Below are 23,691 nucleotides of genomic sequence, written 5' to 3'. Positions count from 1 at the left end.
GCTTCCAGTGCTGACTGGATGGGTGACAGTCGGGGTGATAGCAGGAGGCCCTTTCTTCTGGCTTTTTCTGATGGGAGGCCACCATGCCTATCACATCCAGGCACCCTGCCAAAGACAGAGTCTCTTTCTTAATCTTGGCAGCTTCTCCGGGGGAGCTATCAGAGCTGAGAAACTAGAACCACCACATTGGGGTGCAGTAGGTGGAGGCTGTGCTCAGATTCTGCTGGAGCCTATTGGGTGGCTCTGGGTCCTTCTTCCAGCTTCTGGAAGGAAGGTTCTGGGCTCTGGCCATCTCCTTTGGCCTGCCTGCTACTCTGGTGGACTGAAGCTGGCCTCAGGAGCTAGGAGTCTAGTCCTGTGTTCTAGAGCAGTCCAGGTCTCGCTTCCTTCTTCGCAGAAAAACACAGGTTCCCTGAGACTCCACAGGCTGCTGAGGAGGCCCTGGCCTAAGGCTTGTGGGCGAGAGTATTCTCCTCCATTTCTATTTCTTCTCTCCTGCCCAGAATGGAGAATGGTTTGACTATAGCTGTGGGCAGGGGCACACTGCACAGATGAGGACTGGAGGCTGGTTGCTTGGGCTCCCCTGCTCCTGTGGCTGAGACTCCTTCACTGTCTCTCAGCCCTAAGCCTATTTCCTTCCAGAAATTCATACTTCTTTTTTTTTTTTTTTTTAATCTAAAATCATGTCTACACATTACCTTTTCTGACTCTAACCAACCGAGTCACAGCTCAGGCTCAGCCTCTTCTCAGCAGCCCCTCTTACTACCTGGAGCTGATTTTATTCCCTAGGAACAGGATATGCTAGGCTAGTCTTTCTGGGCATCCTGAAAGACACCGGCAGTGGAGCTGCAAGGTATTGTGGGACTCCCTCCTACCTGTATAGCACCTTGGCCTGCAAAGCTGAGGTCTGCTTTTCTAGAGTCCTGGCTGCAGGGCTGCAGTCACATGACTGGGCCTGAGCTGAATAAGGTGGCACATACCTTGCATCTGGCACTCAGGAGGCAGAGACGGGATGATCTCCATGAGTTCCAGGCCAGCTAGGGCTACACAGTGAGGCCTTGTCTTTAAAAGGCGCAGGGGTGAGCTGCAGCACGCCCTGCTTGCGAGAGTCCTGGCAGAAATGCCACAGTAAACTTGGCTTGAGCTCTGATAATCTTTCAGTGGGCTGCTGGAAGTCCCAGCCCTTTCAGGACCCATTCTGTAGATAGGCACCCCAGAACCCTATGTAGCCCGAGGAAGGTGTCTTTTTATTTTATTTTTTTTCCTTCCTTGAGACGTGGTTTCTCTTTGTAAACCTGGCTGTCCTGGAACTCACTCTGTAGACTAGGCTGGCGTTGAACTCAGAGATCCACCTGCCTCTGCACCCCATCCCCCATCCCCCATCCCCCATCCCCCACCTCTCTAGTGCTGGAATAAAAAAAAAGTGTGTACCACCACCCTCCCGGCTTGTTTTTTTTTTTTTTTTTTTTTTTATTTCCCTCCCAAGGTCAAAACTGCAGCTTCTGCTTTTCTCCTTTGTGATCCTTGGTGTTGATAAAGGAGATGATCCCTTCTGAAATAAGCAAGCCCTTTCTGTTTGTAGCTTGTGTTCAGCACCTTCCTGGCACAGTCCCAGGCAAGAGCTTGTTCTCTCATGAGGAGCCGGTCTAGAGCAGGCGGGCAGGTAGTGTGCTCATCCAGGAAGGGCAGGGTGAGGTGGGGCGGAACAGGCACCAGGGGCAAGCCATGTCAGAGTGGCTTCTACACGAACCTTGGAATAATGACATGGACTTGAACCCAGAGAGACCCCGACATTCCTAAGTGTGGGTGTACACCCGTATACACACACCCCGAGATGGATTCCCTCTTTTGTCAGCCACTGGATTTCTTTATAAGGTAGTTGGAAGTTAAGTGACCCAAAGAAAGGTTGTGACTTTGGCCAGGAGCCTGGAAATAAGCCTCCTTCAGAGCAGGCCCACTTTCCAACCAGGGCGGGTGTTGCTGTGCAGACCTGGAAAGAAACTGGCCCTCTATGGCCAGGAGGGGCCTCCCTCAGAGTGTCAGCCCAATGGCATTCATGTCCCTGCCCCTTCCTCCAGGCCACGACAGCAGTACCAGTGTGTCCCTGGCTGACTGGGTGCTCTTGAGCAGGTGGAGGCTGTGGCCATGCCTAGGTGTCCTGGCTGGCACCCACATTGCCCAGCGAACTCCCTCTTTCGTTCCTCCTGTATGAGCTCAGCTGCACTGAGGAAGTGAAACCTCCCAGCTGTCCTGTGTATCTCAGGAGGCATGACAGGTGCCTCAGCAGTCTGCCTCGCCTGGCTTTCAGTGGTTTCTGGTGTATTCTCCTGTCATTCAGGGTGTGTACGGACGTCAGAGGGCTAGTCTGGGCTAAGCCTCCTCTTCCTCCCAGGATCCCCAAGGATATTCCTACGGCCATGCTCTTGGGTTACTCCTAGACTCAGTGTCTCCAGGATTTTGCCATGTAGCGTCCCTGTCTGGTTTCCTGGTCCTCTTTGGATTGCACAGTTCAGATTTGGCTCCCAACCCAACATGCATCCACCTCAGTGTCCTGTCCCTGTGTCTGCCTCTCTCTCATCTCTCCAGTCAGGCCCCAGCTATCCTCAGTCACTGCCTGGTAGAGAGAACACAGGAATTTGGCCCTGGCAGGAATCTCCTTCCTTCCCTTCATAATCAGAGGGTTGAGCAGCGGGGAGGCTCCTCAGCCTCCTCTTTGACCCTTGACTAAAATCTGCACCTGGGGCCCTTTTAATGTAGGCTCTCCTCAGATCCTCCCAGCTTCCTGTCCTGACTGTGGGCCATTACTACACTCACTTGCCCTCCTGTTTGCGCCTGTCACCCCTTCAGTGCAGCTTGATCTGGCTGGGTGCCCTGGCCTGCCTGCCTCCTCTTCTAGTCAGGACAACTGGTCCTCCCTGCCTTTCACTGGGCGCTGCCCTCCTGTCCCCAGCTCTGTTGGAACCCCTCTCCCCTCCCTCCTAGTTGCTGGCTGTGGGACCTGGGGGTTGGTTGCTGAATGCTCATTGTGCGTGTGGACCCTGGGCTAGTGTGAAGAGGTGGCCAGGAAGGCAGCGCCACCAGCCCTGTTGATCTGGCTGAGGAGTGTTGCTGTATGAGGTTCCTGCGTGCTGGGAGCTTTCCTAGAGGGAGGGGTCAGCAAGCCAGGCCCACATGTGACAGGGATGAGCGCGTGGCAGCTTAGGACTGGAGTCTTCATGCCCCAGAGATTCTGGAGTCAAGGCCCATCATGGGCACTGGTCCTGGTGTCCTTATTCTGGTTCCTCACTGAGGCCACGGGTTAGACTGAGTTGGTGTGAAATCCAGTGGCTTCCTTTCCTGTTACCTCAGGAAGAGCCAGGCTCCCAGCATGCACCGTCCCCAGTGACTTAGGATGTGGTCTGCTCAGGCTTTCTTTCAGAGCTCCTCCTGGGGTCTCCCCGGCTGGCGTAGGCTGCTGACAGTTTGTGGGCACTCTGCTGGTAGGATTCTCATTTGGCTGCTGTTTGTGTGCGCCTGTTTTTATGCCATGTAATTAAAACATTTATTTGGCCTTCACAGTGAAATCTAATTTCTTGAGTCTAAGAGCTGCCGATATTGGCACAAGGACTGCAGTCCGCCGGGCAGACAGACCCGGAGCCTGTTGGATTGTTCATAGCACGGTGTTTGTAAACCAGACTGTACACAGCTCTAATCAGAGCTGATGTTGGGAATTGGTCTGTTGAGTTAGGGTGGTGGCGTGGGGGGCGTCACTGAGCATTTGTGTGTGGCCGGCGGGTGGCCTCCCACGGCTGACTCAGCCCCACCAGCCGAGTTCTGGTGCCTTAGAAGCCGTGCTTGTGAGTGCCGCCTGTGCCACGAGGCCCTGAGAGGACCCCTAGTTGCTCTGCAGACAGACCTGTATGGCAGGCCCCCACTACCCCAGCCCGCAGTGCTCCCAGCAGGCAGGGCTGTGCCTTGATCCTGAGGAGATGAGCAGTGCTCCTGATCCCACCCAGCTCCGGGAGGATGGTGCTGAGGTGACATTGCTGTCTCTGTTCTTTTCCAGACCATCATGGAGCAGTTCAACCCTAGCCTCCGCAACTTCATCGCCATGGGGAAGAACTACGAGAAAGCACTGGCAGGTAGAGCTGGCCCTGGCTCACCTAGGAACTCCCCTTCAGACTCTTACTGCCTGAGGCGAAGCCACCGGGCCGTTTGTTCTAGAGACATCTGGATGAGATGAGAGAGTGTGCACCCACATGCTCTGAGCAGGACCCTGCGCCCACCATTCCTGCGGGCTTACGCCGTGCAGGATGGGCCCTGTGCAGGCTGCTTTTGTCCCAGCACGCAGGGACAGGGTGCGGGTATCTGTTCTGTAGAATTGATGCAAAGTGTAGGGCTGGGTTTGGTACTGTGCAGGAACAGATTTTCCCACTTCTGCCACACAGGCCTACCAGGTGGCCTGTACCTGAGTCCTCCCTAATCTAGTCTGTTGATGGCTGTTCCAGGGAGGGATGACCATGGCAACAGATCTCCCAAATCATCCTAGAGGTCACTGAGCTGAGATGTGGGAGGAGAACTCCCACAGTCCTGGTCTGCTGGAGCTCACAGCCCTGAGCCAGAGCCTCCTGACTGTGTGAGATAGAGGGAGGATGTTGGGAGGGCTCCCCTTTGCTTTCCCAAGGCCACCGCCTCACGGTTCTCTGAAGCCCCGGAGACCTGTGGGGTCCCAGAGCTCATGGGAGTTCCCATCTTCCTTGTGGAGGAAGCCAACCTAGAAGCTCTTCAGGACATCCTCTCCCCAGGCTGTGGGCTCTCAGGTTGCTTCAGGTGTCCACGAGGTCTGGGGATAGCTCTGTCTGGGAAGGTGCTGATCACAGGAGCACGATGTCCTCTCATTCACTCACATTCCAGACACGACCACAGCTACTTGTGACCATAGCAAGGTGGGCAGAGACAGGAGGGACTTGCTGGCCGGCCAGCCTGGCTGAAAAACTAGCAAGCTGCAGGCTCAGTGAGAGACTTGTCTCCAGGGAGGAAGGCAGGCCAGACAGTGGCAGGTCAGGACACCACAGCTTCTCACCTCCCATGCACCCAGCAATGCACACCCCACCATACACACAGGGATAGACACACAACACAAAAGAAGTGGCCGTGTGGGAGTCAGACACTTGCCACACAAGTGTGAGGATCTGAGTTCTAATCCCCAGTACCCATGTGAAAACTGCAGCGCACAACTGCGGCCCCAGTAGTGCTGGAAGGGGCGCTGCTGGGGGAGGTGGTGTCAGCCCCTCTCCTGCTTTGTGGTTTCTTTTGTTAATAGGGTGTTTTTAAATAATCTTGCTGCATAGCTCAGATAAGCCTCATACTCTCTGTTATCCTCCTGCCTCAGCCTCTCAAGTATTGAGATTACAAACATTGACAACCGTGCCCAGCCCTTGCTCCCTGCTCTGACCCCTGGTTTGCTCCCAGCTTCTCTTGTGTGGTTAGGTTATCTCTGTCTGGTTGTAAACTCCTGGCAGAAGCCTCTGGAAGTGGAAATAGAGTGTGGACCCCAACAACAAGTCTTCTGGCCTGTGTCCTAAGCGCCCCTGTTCTCTCCAGGCACAACGCATGCTCCAGTTCTTCCAGAAAAAGAACTTTCTGGAACCTTGAATGTAACCAGCTTCTTTTGGCCGGGCCTGATTTTCGGGTGCACTGTGTCTGGTGAAACTGAAAGGCTTGGATGGCTCTGGGCCATGAAAAGTAGGACTGAAGCTGGCACGTTCCACACCAGTGATGTCCCCTTCCAGAGCCGTTCTGGGTGGGTGCCTGGCGAGCTAACCGTGAGGAGTCTTTCTGCCCTGGTGCAGCTCTCCTCCCTCACTGGGTTTCTGTGTCAGGTGTCCTGCATTTGAGGTGTGCTCTCACGCTCTCTGGGTATCGTGGAGGCAAGTAGCAGTCCCCTCCTCTTTGATGTCTCCCTACAGCCCCTTGATGCTCAGGCACGGATTTCCTTCCAGACCCTTCCGGCTCTCCCTGTGTCCCTCACATAGTTTTCAGGGCTGTGTGTGGACAGGCCGGACAGTTACTTCCTCTTCCTGTTTTCTCTGATTGTCTGGACTGGGCTCAGTCTCCCAGGCTGCTCACATCACCGCAGGCCCTAAGTGCCCAACTTCTGCGCTTTTGTCTTGTCTTCCGTTTGTTCAAGAAGCCCACCCTCCCAGGCAGCAGAAACTCCTCAGTCCCCCAGGGCCTTGGTCTTGTACCACAGAACAAATTATGTGCGCTTAATTGAAAACAGTGTAAACTTTGATAGAGTGCCCGGTCACACGTCTCAGGGTTCTGTAGAAAACGAATTAGAAAGTGTAGTGGTGCCTCTGGTGGCCACTTCCCATGGCCCTGCTCTCCAGACCTGGTTGCCTCTTCTGTCCTCCTTGCTTTGCACAGTCTGAAGGACAGGTGGGTGGGACCTTCCTCAGATGAAGTGTGTGCCAGGCAGTCCGGGGAAGTCTCGACCTAGTGGCTGGGTCTGCTTGTACTGTCAGTGGCAGCCACTGCTCTGGTGGGAAGAAAAGACAGGTGCTGAGCTCTCCACACCCAGGTCGCCAGCGCCTCTGATACCCAGAAGCCCCTCTGGCTACCACAGCACAGGTACGATGCCTTTAGCCTGCTTTGGGCAATGGCACCTGCTTACTGCGTAGGGCCTACTCTGAGACTGAAGACAGTGACTCTCTTTTGACTTGGAATCTTTGTATAATAATCAGTGGCCCCTGCCTTCCACATCTGCCTTGGTCCTGCCCTGGTCTGTAGGCGCTTTGCCTGGTACACTTGAAGCTCCACCCCTCCCCCTCGTCAAACAGCACATGACAGGGCGCCACGCTCTGCAGTTTGCCTTGAATAGCTCTGGACCTGCATAGTACACTGTGTTCTTAAAAATAAAAGGAACCCTTGTGGTGGCAGTGGAATAAGTGTCAACAAGAAACCGTGGCGGCCACAGAAATGATGAAGCCCAGCACTCCCTGAGCTTGTCCAGGCTGGGGGGGCGGGGGGCGGGCTCCGCTGCCGGCCATGCTGGCGGCAGACCTCTTTTGGGTTCCTTGCAGGAAGTAACCACTCTTTCCTGTCCCCTCAGGTGTCACCTTCGCTGCCAAAGGCTATTTCGATGCTCTGGTAAAGATGGGGGAACTGGCCAGCGAGAGCCAGGGCTCTAAGGAACTCGGTAAGACTCTTGGCTGGGAAGAGGGCCTAAAGCCCCAGATTGTTGGATGGACCCAGGCAGGTCCTGGGTGTTGAAGACCAGGTTTATCTGTTAGGTAAGAAAAGTAGTTTTACAGTGGTAGAGCTGCTGAGGGCACTCTCTATTGACAGTAAACGGTCCCATGTAGCCTTAGGGTACTGCTTAGAGCTCACCCTGAAGGGCTGTCACCCTGCTGAGCATGGCTGGGCACAGACAGACACCAGCAAGGCCACATTTAAGGATATGGGACCAACACTTAAACAGCAGATAAAGGGGCCTGCGTGGTCACTAACATACTGAGTGGTTCCTGGCGTGAAAAGAATCGGACCCCTGTAGGGCGCACCCCACATGTCTACAAACCTCATGATACAGGAGACTTGGGAAGTGCTAGAACAGAGGGCTCCAAATGGTCTTCATCCTTATGTGTGCCTGGGAGGTGAGGCTGCCAGCTGGGCTTTCATGGAACCCACATTGTCTCAGCTTCCCTGAGCCAAGAGGGGGTGCTGGTGTGGCTGAGGTTTCTCCTCCCTCACAGGGATGTTGGGCTCTGAGGCAGGCTGTGGGGTGCAGGCCATTGTTCATCTGCAGCCCTCAGGCTGTCCCGGGGCACTGAGAACACTAAGTTGGCCTGGACTGACTTGGTTCCTTCTAGCCACCGGCACAGAGAACAAGCTTCTGCATCTGGCCTCCTTGTCTACACCTTCCCTGTGGAGCCCAGGCCAGGATGTGGTTCCTGCGTCTGGTTACCAAGGACACTAGGAAGATGTGCTCAGAAGGAAGCAGATAGATCTGTCCTGGGAGGACCAGGCAGTGAAGTTTGGGGAGCAGTAGCTCCCCTGGACTAATAAGAAGCCTGGGTTATACTGGTAGGTTAGAGAAAATGAACTTAAAAAAATTTTTTTTTTCTTTTTTGTATTTCAAGACAGGGTTAAGACAGGGTTGCTCTGTGTAGCCTTGGCTGTTGTGGAACTAGCTCTGTAGACCAGGCTGACCTTGAATTCACAGAGATGTACCTGCCTCTGCCTCCAGTGTGCTGGGATCTAAGGCGTGTGTCACCACCGCCAGGCTGGAACTGAAATTCTTTACGTAGATGTTAATTCCAGCTCTCAGACCTGTCTCCCTGTGCCCTGGCTTGCAGGAAGAGACCCTGTGCACACACCTTCACCTGCTCTCGCCCCGTTTGTCCTTTTGTGCCTTCCACAGCCCCCTGCGCGGGAGACAGGCTTGTGTGAGAGCACTAAGACCCTCCTGTGAGAAGGTGCTGTGTTGCCCGGCACAGTCCCGGGAGCTGCCTAGGTGGCGAGGACTAGGCTGTGTGTGGCTGTGACCCCTCATACTGGTTGACTCGGGAGAAAAGTAGGACTCCATTGTTCTCACAGCTGATGGCGCTTTAGAGGAATCTTTTGCCTTGTGCAGATGCAGTGCTGACTGGGAGCCTCCAGCAGGCTGAGGGTGCTGCAGTAGGGGTGCTAGGTGCCACGCTGGTCAGGGCTGCAGGACGATGGGGTGCCGGAGGCCTTGATTGCAGGGCCTCATTGGCAGCAGACGGCCAGTTGTGGGGGTGGCGGCCATACAGAAGTCCCACACTGGAGTGCCTGAGCCAGGGTCCAGCCAGGGTCTCAGGGTTCTGAGAAGGTGCCCTTCTTCTCCGTCTAGCTTTATCAACTCCTCTGAGGACACTGTGGAGGCTGTGTGAGTCCTGCATGTCCATGTGAAAAGGTCATTTTCTTATTCTGCACTAGGCCATCGGGTGCTTTCTCTGTGCTCCCGTGGAGGGTCAGAGTATGCTTAGAGAAAAGCCCTGTGCTGAGCACAGGTGTACCTGGGACTGCTGGGGAACTCCAGCATTTCTTGGTGGAGCTCCCTGGATTCCCGAGGCACTTATAGGACTGGGTGAGTAGCAGGACAGAGAGGCTCCGGGCTTTGATTTGAACCAGGGAGCTTCTGTTTGTGTGTGGGCTTTACAGTCTCTTGGGATGATTGTGCAGAGTATCCTTTCTTGGTGTGCTGCAGAGTTGGTCAGCGGGTGTCTGTCCGTCTGTGCAGAGCTGGTTGGCCAGGTGTGTCAGTTTGTGCAGAGCTGGTCAGCGGTGTCAACTGGCTCAGGTCTTTTTCTGTCAGTAACAGGTTCGTTGCTGTGATTCACCTGCCGTACATTTCGCCACTGAGAGCAAGTGATTCACTGGGCTTGGCGTATTGTAAGTTTGTTTCCATTCTCCCATTCTCTGTATCTAACTCCAACTTTTCTTTCTAGTGTTGAGATCTCGGGCAGGTGTCACCACACCTGCCTGACCATCTGCTAGTGGACGTTGAAGTGGCTTCTGCTCTGATGGCTGTGAATAATGCTGCATTGAGCATGAGTGTCAAGTGTTGGTGTGGGCTTACATCTCATTTCTCTTGGGCAAATACCTGGGAGTGTAATTGCTAGAGCAAATGGTTGGAATTTGTATTAAAGCAGCACTGCTTTGCTTTAAAAATAAGTCAGCCCTGTTACCTACCCGCTCCCTGCCCACGTCTCCCACTCAGTCAGCTGCTCCGCTCCGCGTGCTGTTTGCTTCCAAGTGTCTAAAAGACAGGCTCATGCCGTCTCTCCTTTCTGCCTCTATGCTGAGGGATCCTTAGATGGAGTTTGCTCTCTGATGCCATCCTCTCAGCTTACCCAGTGTAACTATTCAAATCTTTCCTAAAATCAACACAGTGTTTTATGCTAGCAGTAAGTGTCCTCTTCCCAGTGGAGACCCATAATCCTTTAGGGCTGCTTGAACTCACTGCTTTCTCGGGGAGTGAAGCATCAGCCCCGCATATGGGGACAGACTGTGTGGACGATTCCTGTGTGTGTGATGGTGAGGCTGTCCATTACTCCCGTGGTCAGCCTGGCCTCTAGCCCTGCCCTGTCTCCAGGCCACCACTGATCGGCTCTGTGTGGTCGCAGGCTGCCATCAGGGCTCACCGGCTTCCCTGGTCTAACCGCTCTTGCCTACTCCTCGGTCCAGCCGTGCTGCCTGTGCTGTGGCTCATTATACCTTCATCTGCTGAGCGCTTTTTGGGTTGCTCCTAGTTTGTTTGTTTTTTTTTTTCCAAATCACTTTTCTCTAATTAATGATGTTCAACATCTTTTCACATGCTTATTTGCCATTTATTTATCTTTAGTAAAATGTAAATTGAAGAGCCAGGCATGGTAGGTGGTACACCCCTGTAATCCCAGCACTTGGGAGGCAGAAGCAGGCAGATCTCTGAGAGTTTGAGGCCAGCCAGGGCTACACAGAGTACATCCCATCTCAAAGAGAAACTAAAATAGAATAAAACAGTATATACTGAAAAGTTATTACACTTATTTGTGGAGAAGGGCTGAACAAGTGTGATGGTCTAAGAACTGCTTCAAAGAGTTGCTCTCTTCTGCTCTGTGTCACCAGGGGCTTAAGCTTAGTGACATGGGCCTTGCTCAGGTATCTTGTCCGTCTGGCTTTTCATTTTGTGATTTTTTTTTTTCTGATGCTATGGATGAAACTCAGAGTTTCCTGCATCCTGTGTTTCTATCTGTTTGTTTTACTACATATGGAAGACAACTTTGTACTGCCTGCACCTCTCAAGAGCTAGCATTACAGGAATGCACCAAAATGCTTGGCTGATATTTTTAAGAGGAAAAACAGTTCCGTTTTAGTTTTGAATTTAATTATTGACTTCAGTTTGGTAGCTTATTGATTTTTATTATGCTTCTGGTCATGATTTTTATTATAACAACTTTGTTTTCTCTGGAATACATTATAGCCCTTCACATTTTCATTTGATGTTAATTGATTTGTTCCCAAACCACTGGCTGTCCTTGGAATTATTTTCGTTGTTTTCTGGCTGCATTTGTCCATTTGTTTCTTCTTCCTCCCATCTTCCGGTCATCCGGCGCCCTCCCAGGTGGAGCCCCTGGTGTCTGGGTGGCTTGTCCGCTTTATTCCCATGTACTCGGGAAGGTCTTGCCTCTCCTTTAAGTCTTGTTCCCTGCTTCCCGAGCAGGGAAATGGGAAGTGGTTTTGATATTCCCCTACCTCACACTGGCTCGGCTGGTGCATTTGGGTGGGGAAGGATCTTTGCTGGCGTGTGAATGCATCATCTGTCACCTTTAACCCCGTTAGTATGCTGCTGAGTTTAGTGCCATTTTCATCTTATTCCCTGTTCTTGGTCTTCGCTTCTTGGAAGCTATTGAAGTCATTGTTGGTGCTCTGCAGTTACCTGGCTGCATTTAGGGGTGGGGTTGGGGCTAGGGACAGCCTCAATAGAGGCGGTGGTATGTGATCCGCATGGTCAGCTGTCCTCGGTGAAGAAGACCAGGGGCCAGTGGCAGGGTGGAGGAGGAGCAAAGCATGTGTTTCTGCAGAAATGTACATCATCTGGAGCAGGGTGGTGAGCCTAAGAGGAAGCAAGCTTTGCATAACCAGAGCCTGTAATGATCCCTAAACAAGTGCCAACTGCAGGATCCTTGACATGTGCCCCTGCTGGTCTCTGCCCTAGACCTGCCTGTGTCGCTGCCAGCAGGGTGTGCACTCCTCTTCACCACTGGAGAGTGTTCAGCACACACAGTTACCGCCTGCCTGTGTCGTCGTCAGCCGTGCGTGCACTCCTTTTCGCTGCTGTAGAGTATTCCATAGACACATAATTAACCATCTGTTCTCTGGCCTTATCTTGGCTGGGGCTGAGTTATTCCCAGTCGGTTTAGCTGCTGTATCTGAGCTGCTTGGTAGGAAATGTGAGACTCGGCCCCTTTTGAAGATAAATACTCCAAGGCCTCATGGCCTTTGGCAGCAGCCACTGTGAGATAGGGCTTGCTTGCCCCCTAACACCCAGAGTGATACTCGTTGTCTCTTACATATCTGTAGACTGTACGATCAAGCGCATTCATGTGCTGTTACATGTTCTGTCCGGTAGGCCAGCCCACATTATCATGAGATGACCTGGTTACCTTCACCCTTCCTCCTCACACAGGTTCTTTCTATGTAGCCTTGTTTATCCTGGAACTCACTCTGTAGACCAGCCCAGCCTTGAACTCACAGAGATCCACCTGCCTCTGCCTCCCAAGTGCTAGGATTAAAGGCCTGTGCCACCACCTCTCTGCTTGTAGTCTATTCTTAATACTTTTTGGTTTTCTTTTCTTCCTGTCTACAACTTTGCTGGTTTCTGACCTCTTGGTCAGCAGGTTGAAGATGGACGGTCCCAGATATATAGGGTCCCCATGGTCTCAGAGATGAATCAGAGCCTCGGGGAACATAGTCCTTCCAGAGTGAAGAAATATCAGGTTCTGCCCAAGTGTGGAGACTATCCAGAGCAGCCTGTATTGGTCTGTATTTATTTATTTATTTATTTATTTATTTATTTTTGAGGCAAGGTTATGCTGTATTGTCTAGGCTGGTCTTGGACTCTCCCTCTTCCACCTGTGAAGTAGCTGGGACACAGGCGTGCACTGTTACACTTGTCTTCAGTGATCAAATCTTAACACCTGGCAGAGTGGGCCTGTAAGCTCATCTTTTCACTGTGGGCCTGTTTCTAGGCCTTTCTGTTCTAGGGTCCCGGCTGCATAGGGCAGGGGTTGGTTGTCAAGCGTACAGGAGACCTAGCCTGGCTGGTTCCTTCCTCCCTCCTCTCTCTGCCCGACCTTTGCCCCTTCCCTTCCTCCCAGTGCTTCTTGCCTTTGCTTTTCCACATAGGGTGATGCCCAGGTAAGCTGCCCGTGGCTCTGCTCTACTCGAGCCTGGGCAGCCCATCATGGCAGGGTTGTGTAGAACTCCACACGCTCTGGACACCCTGCCCCCAACCCTTCTTTCTTTTTCCCTTTGGAGCCTTGAGCTTCATTCTCATGAATCACGAGGGTGACAGCCCCCCCCCCATCTAACACACACCCCAGTCTTTGCAGAGAGTCCCTCCTGACGCTAGACAGTGAGTGCCCAGGGAGTCACTTTTGCTCCAAATGGTCCCCTAGAGTCACCTCTTTGTTCCTTTTCTTTCCTTTGGAGTAAGTGAATGGCCTGGGCAATGCCAGCCTTTGATCTTCTGTCTCCCTCTACTACAGACTCTGGCCTCACAGCCAGAGAAGGGCCTTGAGCCTGCAGACTCATGCGGGGACCATCCTCTCATCTCCGCTTGGAGGGTTTTTTTTCCCTTCAGTGAAAAAGTCTGTCAGAACTTCACTTTGATATTACATGCTGCTTAGTCAGGGGTGGAGGGCAGCTCCAAGCTCTGCATCTTCACACAGCCCTTCTGATTGATGCCCTAGCCAGCAGCCACCTACTTGCCTGTCTGTGGTTGCCTCCGTCGCTGGACCCCCTGCCTCTGTCTCTGTCAGAGTAGTCCCTGGTGCCAGCAGGTGTCACTGAGTAGGTGTCACTGAGCAGGTGAGTCCCCGTGCTTCATGTCACTTTGATCTGTGTGTATTTGGGTGCCACTTCTGCTTTCTTGGGATATTTGGGGCTGAGACTGACCAGCAGCTTGGCATGATATGGTTATTCGGCAGGTATGAGCTCCAGGCCATTTATGAATCTGTGGAGACATGTAATGCCCCTGTGGCCCAGGAGCCCTGGATGGTGGCCTGATGCTAGGCAGATGGGGCTCAGAGACAGAAGTTCTGTTGTGTGCGTTGAACTCTACAGAGGCTCTTACTCCTTCACCCTTGACTTAAATCTGGAGTTTGCTAAGATGCTACAGCATCTGTCTCTCTGCTCTATAACACTGCTGTCTGGCAGCTTGGGGGCCAGTGTGGAGGACACAGAGCAGGACATAAGCTGGCCCTAGGGTGTCCCCCCATGGATATGGCTCTGGTGCTTTGTGGAAGGCACCAGTGCAGTCTTCTCAGCAGTGGCTGCTGGACTGTCCATCATGCATTCCCACAGTTGACTGAACACCAGCCTGTCGGACAACCACGTGCAGCTCCTCAGCCCAAGATGACCCAGTGCAGAGAACCGGGCTGACTCTAAGGTAGGGAGGAGGAAACCGGAGTACCATTGTTCATGGTAGGGCGTGCACACCTGAGCAGGTGGGGGTGCTCAGGAGTTTTGTACTCAGCTCACCCTGAGGAACAAGGGTCAGTAACTGCCCTGGGCCTATGCTTGGCAGTTTGCAATTTTGTGGACTTGGGAAGGTGTGATATCTGAAGTTAATCAGCCACTGCAGTGAGCAAGGCATAGCCTGGCTGAGAAGGCCTCTCATTTCCCTCATGTGCTCAGGAGGCCCATTGAGGCAGCCTGTGTCCCAAGGCCTCCGCATGGGTGTGTGATGGTTGCACAGGCTCCGGTCAGGGCTGTCCATTGAACTGCCTATTCTTTTCATCCCTTGCCTGTCTCTGGAGGTTCCTCTGATTCTTTCCTCTAAAAGGCTGCTTTGTAGCTGCCAGGGCCTGCAGCATGCTTGTTTGTGATCACAGGGACTTGTGTGGACTTGCTGAGAGCCCCAGGCCTCAGCTGGGGCCCTTAGTCTGCTAAGCCTCACCAGGCTCCAAGGGGAATTAGCAGATGCTCTGTGTCACACCTTCACTGAGAGGTGCTCATAGACAGGCAGCTGTAACCCTTCCTCAGAGTATGGGCCTGGCTGCAGTCTCCAAGCAAGGTACGGCCTGGTCATGTCCTGGAAGTCAGGAATCTTCTCAAGTGGTCTAAGGCATCCTGAAGCTATGGCATCGCTTGTTCTCCCATATCAGGCTCACTCAGCCAGTTGTACTGGGTGGCCCCAGGCATCCTGGTCTGGAATGTAGGGGGCTAAAGGCTTCTGTTCCCAAGAGGACTTCAAACTGTCCCCAGTGGTGCCCTTGGCCTAAGTAGTTTTGAAGGTGACAGTTAGTTGGGCTCTAGTTTTTGTTTTGGGGGGGGGGCTGTGAGGTGGTCTGGCCATGCCCTGCCCCTTCTAGGGCAGAGCTCATACACACCTCGTCAGTAGATCTACCTTCCATTGCAGAGAAGGCTGCGGCACCAGCCTCCTTTAGGCATGTGATAGCAGCCACTTGGATGTGTCACCAGCTGGCAGACCCTGACAGTGCAGACTCCATCTTGGAGGCTGCTAAGCCCTGATAGGCGCTGTTTGGAGGCCTTAACAAGAACCATTCGCAGGTAGGTGTGTCAGTTGTACATCCCTAAGGAGCCTGGCTCTGAGGTCCTGTCTGAGCCAGCTGCTTGCCCAGGAAAGGGCCAATAAAGGAATGGAGGGCCCGGCAATGCCTGGTATGGGTGGGGCTCCCGGCTAGGTCTCCCTCCCACCTCCACAGTGAAAAGTGATGACCACAGGGTTCCCTCAGACTCCAGCCAGGGTCCCATGTTTAACTCCAGAATGCACTGTGGAAGCTGCTGGGCAGTTTTCAGGCACCTAGACCCAGCTGAGGCTCCAGGACTGCCAGCAGGGTGGGCTCAGATGGCCAGGCCTCTTACGTGGCAGCCATGGCCACCCTGCAGAGAGCTCTGTGGGGCCTCGCTGAGGCTTTGTTTGGAGAGATTAATAACAGTCTGAATTGGATTTGCTGAGACCTGGGCAGCGGCTGTGTATAGCTGGAGGAAACGCAGCAGGTATCCATGTTCTTCAGCTCTGGGTCTGCCCTGTGGTGGAGCTATCAATAAGGACAACAGTGACAGGGCTGGGGCCCCGCAGGGGTCTCCTTCCAACTCGTGGTTCCCAGTGATTTCTTGGCAGCAAAAGAACAGCACTGTCACCCAGCTGCAGTGGGGTAGGCTTAGAGCTCAGCCTGGGCCCTGTGAGGACAGTGTGTCACCTCTGCCGGCTCTGCCTGAGTCCCAGGGTTGCAGCAGAGGTGGGCTTCATTGGCTCTTTACCACGTGGCCTTCCAATAGCCCAAAGGCCCCAGGAATACCACTGAGCACAAAAAGTCATAAGGACTGGACCACCCTGCAGCCGGGACAGTTCTGGGAGCCCAAAGAGCCTCCCAGATCTGTGGTTAGTCATGTTTCCCCCAGTCAAAGTCTATTTACCACATCCGCTGTTCCTGTGTTGCAGCACCAGCTCCAGGGAGAGTTAATGAGGGAGAGCACCAGCTGCTCGCTCTCAGTCAGCAGTTGGCATGGGGCTCCAGGCGTGGCTAGCAGCCTCTGAGGGCAGGTCTCTTTCCTCTCCTGGGCTTCCCCAAGGCAGTGGTTTTCAGGAGTATGGGCACATCAGGCTCCTGCATGGGGACCACAGGGCTTAGAGAATGGGGACCCAAGTTTCCCAAGAGACCTGTGCACTGAGAAGAGATGGGCCTCTGGATGCAGTCAGAAACACAGGCAGGTACACAGAGAGGGCCAAGGGTCTTCCAGGAGCCCTAGGTGGCAGACAGCATGGGGCTCTTGAAGGCCAGGAGCAGGACTGGTCGGAAGTCCAGTCTGAGAAGGACGAGGTCTGTGCAGCCCAGTCTCCTAAAGAGCATTTGTCACCGGGCATTACTTGTTTCTGTGATAGTTTAAAGTTGTCTCAAAAATAAAACAAAAGAAACAAATAAAAAAGGTCCAAAAGGGGAAGGGAAAGAGCAGCCAGGTTTGGAGGCTAATAGCTGTGGTGCCAGGACTGGGTGGTGCCCAGGCAGGGTGGTTATCAAGAGTTTGAGTCTAGCCTGAGGCTTCATGAGATTCTGTGTCAAAACACTAAAAGGAAGAGGGCTGGAGAGATGGCTCAGCAGTTAACCTGGGTTTGACTCCTAGCATCCACATGGTGGCTCAGAACCATCTGTTATGGCCTTGCGTGTGGACACGTGTACACATGCAGACAAAACACTCATATGTATAAAGGAAACATAAAACATTTTTAACTAGAAGTAACAGGTTCTAGCTTTTTAACTGAAGTCTTCTATTAGCTCTATGGGCTTCTGTTATATTGTCCCTAGTATGTGTTATACATTGGAAGCATTTTATCTGTGACCTGTGGTCTCGTGAAAGTAGTACATCACCGGAGATTGGGCTCAGCTGTGTCCTGGAGAAACTAACGCGCTGAAGTGAGCTCATCATAGACAGTCCCATATCCACACAATGCCAGCCCCGTCTCTGAAGTGTCGCAGGACATTGAATGCTGGAGAGATGAAAGGCAGACTAGAAACTAGTCATCAGACAGGCATTGGTCCATGGGACAGCAGCCCCCAGGAAGGCTTTGTGTCAACTGCCCACTACCCTTCATCCTCAGTCAGCCTGCTGGAACTTGTCAGCTCCGGAGGGTAACTGGATCCCAGGATGGGTCTGGGAGTGTCCAGCTGAAGTTCCGGTGTCTTCTGCCGCTGCAGCACTTCTTTCTGCCCAGGGCACAGCAGCTGTGCGGTCTTTGTGATACTGAGTGTGTGACCGTGCTGATGGCCTGGGTGCCTGTCACTATTGGGCTTCCTACCCTGTGAAGGAACGTCCTCGTGCCACCCCAAGCCCAGCCAGTGTACCTGGATACCTGGAGTCCATCTCTGTCCCACCCTGCTGGGGGGCTTGCTTAGGATTTGGAGACAGTGCCACAGAGGGCGGACAAAAGCAGCACTGCTAACCACGGTCTTTGAGGTACCCTTGCTCCTTGACTCAGCTGCTTTTAAGGGGTAAATTTGCCAGAAACAGCTCAATGGATTCTATTCCTGCTGTGGGCAGGAGCTGGTCCTCTCAGACTAAGGGCCTTTGCTTTACTAAAGGAGCTTAGTCACCTGAATGGGAGTGGGAACATGGCAACTTCCTTCTCTGGTCAGACCTGACTCTCCTCACGAGAGGGCTGAGGACCAGCAGGTCTTGCTGAGGTGCTCTCTAGTGGATAAGGGCAGGGAGGGGCCCTGGCAGCCTGTTCTCAGTGCTATGGGAGCCGTAGCAGGCTCTGGCTGCTCACCTGTATAGGGAGGGCATCAGGTCAAGCCCCACCGTCTTCATCTCTTTCATCTAGAAGACTTGTGGCCCATGACTAACCAGGCTGCACTGAAAATTCTCAGATTGGAGCAGTCCCTGGATGACAGTGGTCCAGGGACCTGAGCAGGCAAAATGGAAATAGTGGCCCGTGACTCAGGACAGCGTTGACGCTGGATGCAAGCCTGGACTTGGCCACCTCTCTGCCTACTTTCCTCAAAATCCCTAGCATCTACGGTCCAACTGTTGACACAACATGGGCATCCAGGGTAGCTCTTTGGACTTGTTTTGTTTCAGAACAACATGACTGTAAGCTCTGCTCTCTACTGTCATCACCATGGCAACACAGCCATCGATTTTCTCTTGGTCACCTCCTGGCCGCATTCCACTATAGCCTCTCTATAGTTGGGAAAAGAGTGTCTGGAGAGTGGCTGAGGGGAGGCTGGATTGGTAACTGTCCGGGAGGAGGGGCGGAGGGGGTGTCCCCGACTGTCTCACCTCCTGTCCGCCCCTTCTCCCTCCCGGTGGTTTTAACAGCACGGTGCCCTGGCAGCCCCCTCAGCTGTCTGTCTTCACCTAATGAGAGCTCTATATTCGGGCCTTGTTCAGGCGTATGCTAATTAGCTCTCAGAGGTGCCTTTCCGCTCTAGAAGCCACCAGAATAATTGAGCATTATGGATATTTGCTTCAGAAGGCTCTGGAAGGTGATGTGTACTTACAGCCAAGTTTGAGCAGCTGACCCCTTGGCATGGAGTCCCTCTGCCACTGCAGAGAGAGGAAGACAGTTCTGGCTGTTCCCAGAATGACTGGGGTGCTCAGTGGTCAGGCGCTGTTGCGTCTCAGTGCCCACCGATAACAGTCCACAGCACAGGGGCCCTGCAGCCAGGTTCCCTACCCTTTTCTGGGGACTGGAGCTGACCTGAAGGCGTGTTACAGCAGCTCAGACCACCCAAAGGATGCAGATGCCTCCTCTCCAGGCCCTGCAGAGCTCCACCTGGGCTGCTTGGCTGCAAAGGGCCAGGCTCCTGTCTGCCATCCTTTAAGGCTTTTTGCACATGGTGCATTTCAGGCACCTCCATGCCAAGGAGGGTCTAAGGGAGGCCTGTCCCTCTGCCGGCACGGAGCACACCTGCCAGTGTTACAGCTCCTAAGCCACAACCCTGCTGGTCATGTCTCCCTCTGCCGTAGTCTTCAGATGCTGGATAAGGTTGGGGCTCACATGGGCTTCTGTGGCCGCTGGATCCAGTTTCCAGAACCTTCATGGTTTGACTGATGAATCAGATTGGCATGTCTGTTTTTGTGCGTTTGGTTGGTTGGTTCTGGTTGCACTTTGGAGGGTCAAGAAGCAGAGTCTCTGATGGTGTAAAACACACTTAGCTCTCCTTAATTCTGCGTTCTGCCAGCGGGCTCCTCCATGTGGTGTACAGTGCCTGGCCAGGGCTCCCATTGAGATCTAGGACAACACAGGAGTGCGCACTGATCTCTGGCTGCGTGAGCATGTCTTGGGATCAGCTGAAACTCCTGTAGGCTTGCCACACTCATCTGGGCACCTGGTGGAGCCGTCCCGTAGAGCAGCGTGCAGCCTCCGCCTCTGGGACGGGATACCAAGGGGCCTGCCATTTAGAGACCCTGGGGGCTCTTTCTCTTTCCTCATCCTCTCATTCCTTGCTCACCTTTGCTGCTCAGGAGAGGAGGCTGCCCAAGCAGCAGCCCTCAGCAAGTGGATGCTGCACCTGTGGTCGCAGAGGCAGGGATCGTTCAGGCCTTGCTCTGCAGGCTAAGCTGTTGATTCAGCATACCCTCCCCAGGGTCAGGAGCCCTAGTCCCAATGACTGACGACAGGTATAGTATCCAGGCATTACTTGGACGCTAGCTGTCCCATGAGGACCTACAGCCCTTCTCTGTAGACGCTGTAGCTCAGGTCTGTTACTCAGGCCACCCCTTTTTACATGTGGCCAATTTCAGCCAGCAGACGGGTGGTGGACCAAGGTCCTTCCTGCCAGGGATGGTAGTCAGCTTGGGAGACAGTGGCCTTCAAAGGACCCCGTTGGACCATCTCCTGAGTCATAGCTGTCTCACTCATCCTTTCACGCTTCCTGTAAGCCCCAGAGTGGAAACTGGCTCTGCCTTCTCCTGCTCCTGATGTCCTTACTCCTTGCAGTTTCTTGAGCAGGGCAAGTGTGCACTCTGCTCACCTGAGTTGCCTTCTAGATGCAGGTGTCTGACAGACTGATCCCAGGCTGGCCTGGCACGAGTGAGCCAGGGCTTTCATAGGACACAGAGAGTGGGATGTGCCTCTGGCTTGAGCCCTGGTCTTCCACAGAGTGCACCGGCCTGTAGTCCACAGGCAGTGCTGTGCGGCCCCTCGGCACGCCACCCGCCATTGCTCTACTGTGGAGTAGCTCAGGCGCTGGATCTCCTCACAGGCCTGGGCTGCATTAGGAGTGGTGTGCTTTTACATTTGCTTGTTTTGAATGTACGCACTCACACATTTCCCACAGCATTTGTGTGGAGGTCAGAGGACAGCTCGCAGACGTTGATTTTCTTCTTCCATCACGTGGGTCCTGGGGATTAAACGTAGGTTATTAGGCTGAGTGCGAGTGCTTTTACCCATAGAGGTATCTCACTGGCCAAATGTTTCCTTTTAAAGCTCAGGCCTGTGTGAGAACATCATCCTCTGTCTGTGAAGGACGGGCCTGGAGGAGACTTGGGTGGAGTCTGGTCTTCCCCTCCTCTACTTGTCTGTAGGTGGCTGTTCGCAGTGCACAGAGCCCGCATCTACACTCTGTTCCTTGCCTCCTTCACAGTCTCTCAGGTTCGCCTTTCCTTCAGCATCTGTCATCTGCACATTATAAGAGCACTGTAGTTCCTGAAGAAAAAAAGTTCCTGAAGAAAAAAAGTAAAACTGAATGTTTCAACTTTTTATTGCATTTTTATTTATTTTTGTATGCACACATGTGTGCATGGAGGTGGTGGGGTGGTTTCAGAGGACAACATGCTAGAGCTGTGTCTGCTTGTACTGTGTGGTCCCCAGGATCAGGCCTGGTGGCAGGACTGCTCTCTGCTGAGCTGTTTAGCTGGGCCAAGACTGAGTATTTCAAAGCTGTTATGCAAAGAACAGTGTCGGGACCACTCCTTGGTGACAGGAGGTGAGGGCGCTGGTGTGCTGGAAGCTGGACCATTCCCCACAGCCCCCAGGTTTGCTTGGCACGAGGAGATGGAGTTCTGGCTTAAAAGGGAGAAAACTGAAGGTGCACCCGAGAAGAGCCTCAGTGAGGCACAAGGCTAGGAAATGGCTGTTTCTGTGCTCTGTGGGCTTAAAGCTCACGGGTGGCAGCCTTATAGAACATCAGGTAGAGGTGCCAGAATGTGTGAGAAATCCTTGCTCCTAGGACACAAACTGAAACTGGCCTAGAACCAGAGTTGTAGTGCCAGCAACTGGCTCAGAAAAAAGATGCACACACACTCAACATATCGGAAGAGGAGAGCTAAACAGGTGGGCCAGCACGAGCACTCAGAACTGTGGCGAAAGCTAGCGGCATTCACTGTGCTGTCTTTGTAACCGTCTTTCCCATCAACCCTGGAGGGTGTTGTGGGAAGAATGCGTACCATGTCTTTCCCTCAGCCACAAAGAAGAAACAACAAAGCCATGGCATTCTCCTTTTGATCTCCAGGCAACTTCCCACCATGTTGACCCAACACTGCCTCTGGGAGCTCCTGGGAGTGGCTGTAGAACCAGCCTGCCCAGGATGCACCCACAGCTATAGCCAGTGGTGTGGTTGAGGGCCGCACTGCCAGCACTCAGTGTCCCGGGAGACTTCCTGGTGCTGGCCAAGTTCAAGTGGAAGGCGAGGTCTGCACCTAGGCTGGTCTAGGACTGGGAGGAGCAGCAAGGCAGGTCCCACTGCTGCCACTGTTGGGCACAGGTCTCCCCAGAACCCGTGCCCAGCCCCTTCTGTGACAGCACTTCCCTCTCGTCTGCCCTGCTCAGTTCCCAGTCTCCATGGCCTTTGCAGGCTTCTCTGAACATCCGTACAGGCCCTGTCATACGTCCTTAGGATGGTTGTAAGGGTCTCTGTATAAAGACACCTGAGGGCTGCCTCTGCCTGGGCTGCTCCCATAGTTCCGTTCCTTCCAGAGGTTCTGAAAACAGTAGCTCTGTCATCTGTTTATGTGCATTTGCCATGCTGCTACTGGGCCCTTGCCACATGGGAGTGTCTGTCCTCCATGTCCAGGGTCCTTCCTCTGGCTTAGGGCTTGCTGATGATCCTGTGCCCTGCACTGGCTCTGCAGGCTGTCTGCCTGGTGCAGACCCTCTTCAGCCTTGCTCTCACCTTCAGCCTTACTTGAGTTATGTGTGTTCCTTAAAGCCTTTTTCCTTCCTGTACTGAACTCACTGAGCACCAGCGTCTGCACTGCCTCTTGAGCTCCACCTTGTCTTTCAGCTTCTCAGCTACCAGCCTCAGACTCCATGTGTAGCTATCAAAGCATCTCTGCGTCATCTGTGGGCTCTTGTTCTACTGTCCACACTGGTCTCAAACTCCTGCTCTTACATGTTCCTCCTGCCTCAGGTCCTCAGGACCGAGCAGTATCGCTGTGTGTCACATTGGGTTTGTATAATTTTGAAATAAGCCTGAATATTTTTCAGCAGCAGTGGAATTAAGTAAGACAGGACTGAGCCCTGAATCTCAGAATCCCAGCATCTGGCCATCCCAGCTCCTGCCAAGCAAGGGCCAACATGAGACTCCTGAGTATTCCCAAGAGCACCCATGTCACCCACTTGGAGGAGGTTGAGCCTCTGGGAAGAACCATTTTCTTAGTTCATCTAGGATTAGCAAGGGAAGGGTTTTTAGGGAGAACCCAGGCCAATTCAGGGCCCTTGTCCCTCTAGGAGGGTTCCCTCTGTCTGGGCAAACCAGAATCTTCTAAAGTTTCTCCAGTCTTTCCAGATGGCTGCCATACTGGCAGAGGAGACGCCCCACAGTCTGTCCATCTCTCCGTTCTGGCTGCCAGTCACCTTTCTGGCTATATAGCTGAGAGGCTCTCAAGAATGTGCATCATGCCTGGCACGGCAGCACACACCCGTGATCCCAGCACTTGTGAGGCAGAGGCAGGTGGACCCCTATGAGTTTAAGACCAGCCTAGTCTACAGAATGAGTCCAGGACAGCTAGAGCTACATAGTGAGACCCTGTCTCAAAACAACAACAAAAGAATATATATCATAGGCACTGGAGAGCTAGCTGAGAGGTTGACAACACTGGCTGCTCATATATGTATTTATTAGGGGGGTTATTATAATGACTTGCCATGGTCCAGTTAGTCCAAAAGTGGCCATCTACCAATGGAAGGTCCAAGAATACAGTAGTTGTTCAGTCTCCAAAGCTGGTCTTCGTACAGCAGAATACTGAAGATGCAGGCTCAAATGTCAGTGAAATAATGGATTTGCCAGTGAGAGCAAGTAAGCAAGCAGCCTGAATACATGGTTTCTCCATCTGTGGAGTATTAATTGTCCACACAAAGGGAGTCTGCTGGGTGTGGTGGTGCACACCTGTGATCCCAGCACTCAGGAGGCAGAGGCAGGAGGATTAGCAGTTCAAGGCTTTCCAAAGCTATATAGTGATTTTGAGCCTGGGGCCAGCCTGAAGTACAGGAGATCCTATCTGAGAGAGACAAATAAA

General features: G+C 53.2%; 1 protein-coding gene across 5 annotated transcripts in view; it reads left to right on the top strand.

The window, feature by feature from the left end:
• The window catches only part of Baiap2 (BAR/IMD domain containing adaptor protein 2), a 63,223-nt gene that overhangs the window by 9,368 nt on the left and 30,164 nt on the right, over positions 1–23,691 (top strand). For all 5 annotated transcript variants that reach the window (XM_021639512.2, XM_021639477.2, XM_021639499.2 and 2 more), the window contains exons 2-3: positions 4,046–4,121; positions 7,094–7,180. In XM_021639512.2, the coding sequence (XP_021495187.1) occupies positions 4,046–4,121; positions 7,094–7,180 (163 nt within the window). The remainder of the gene's footprint in view (positions 1–4,045; positions 4,122–7,093; positions 7,181–23,691) is intronic.

This window comes from Meriones unguiculatus, chromosome 7 (assembly GCF_030254825.1).
Source record: "Meriones unguiculatus strain TT.TT164.6M chromosome 7, Bangor_MerUng_6.1, whole genome shotgun sequence".
NCBI classification, from domain to species: Eukaryota; Metazoa; Chordata; class Mammalia; order Rodentia; family Muridae; genus Meriones; species Meriones unguiculatus.
This window is presented reverse-complemented; position numbering and strand designations above follow the sequence as displayed.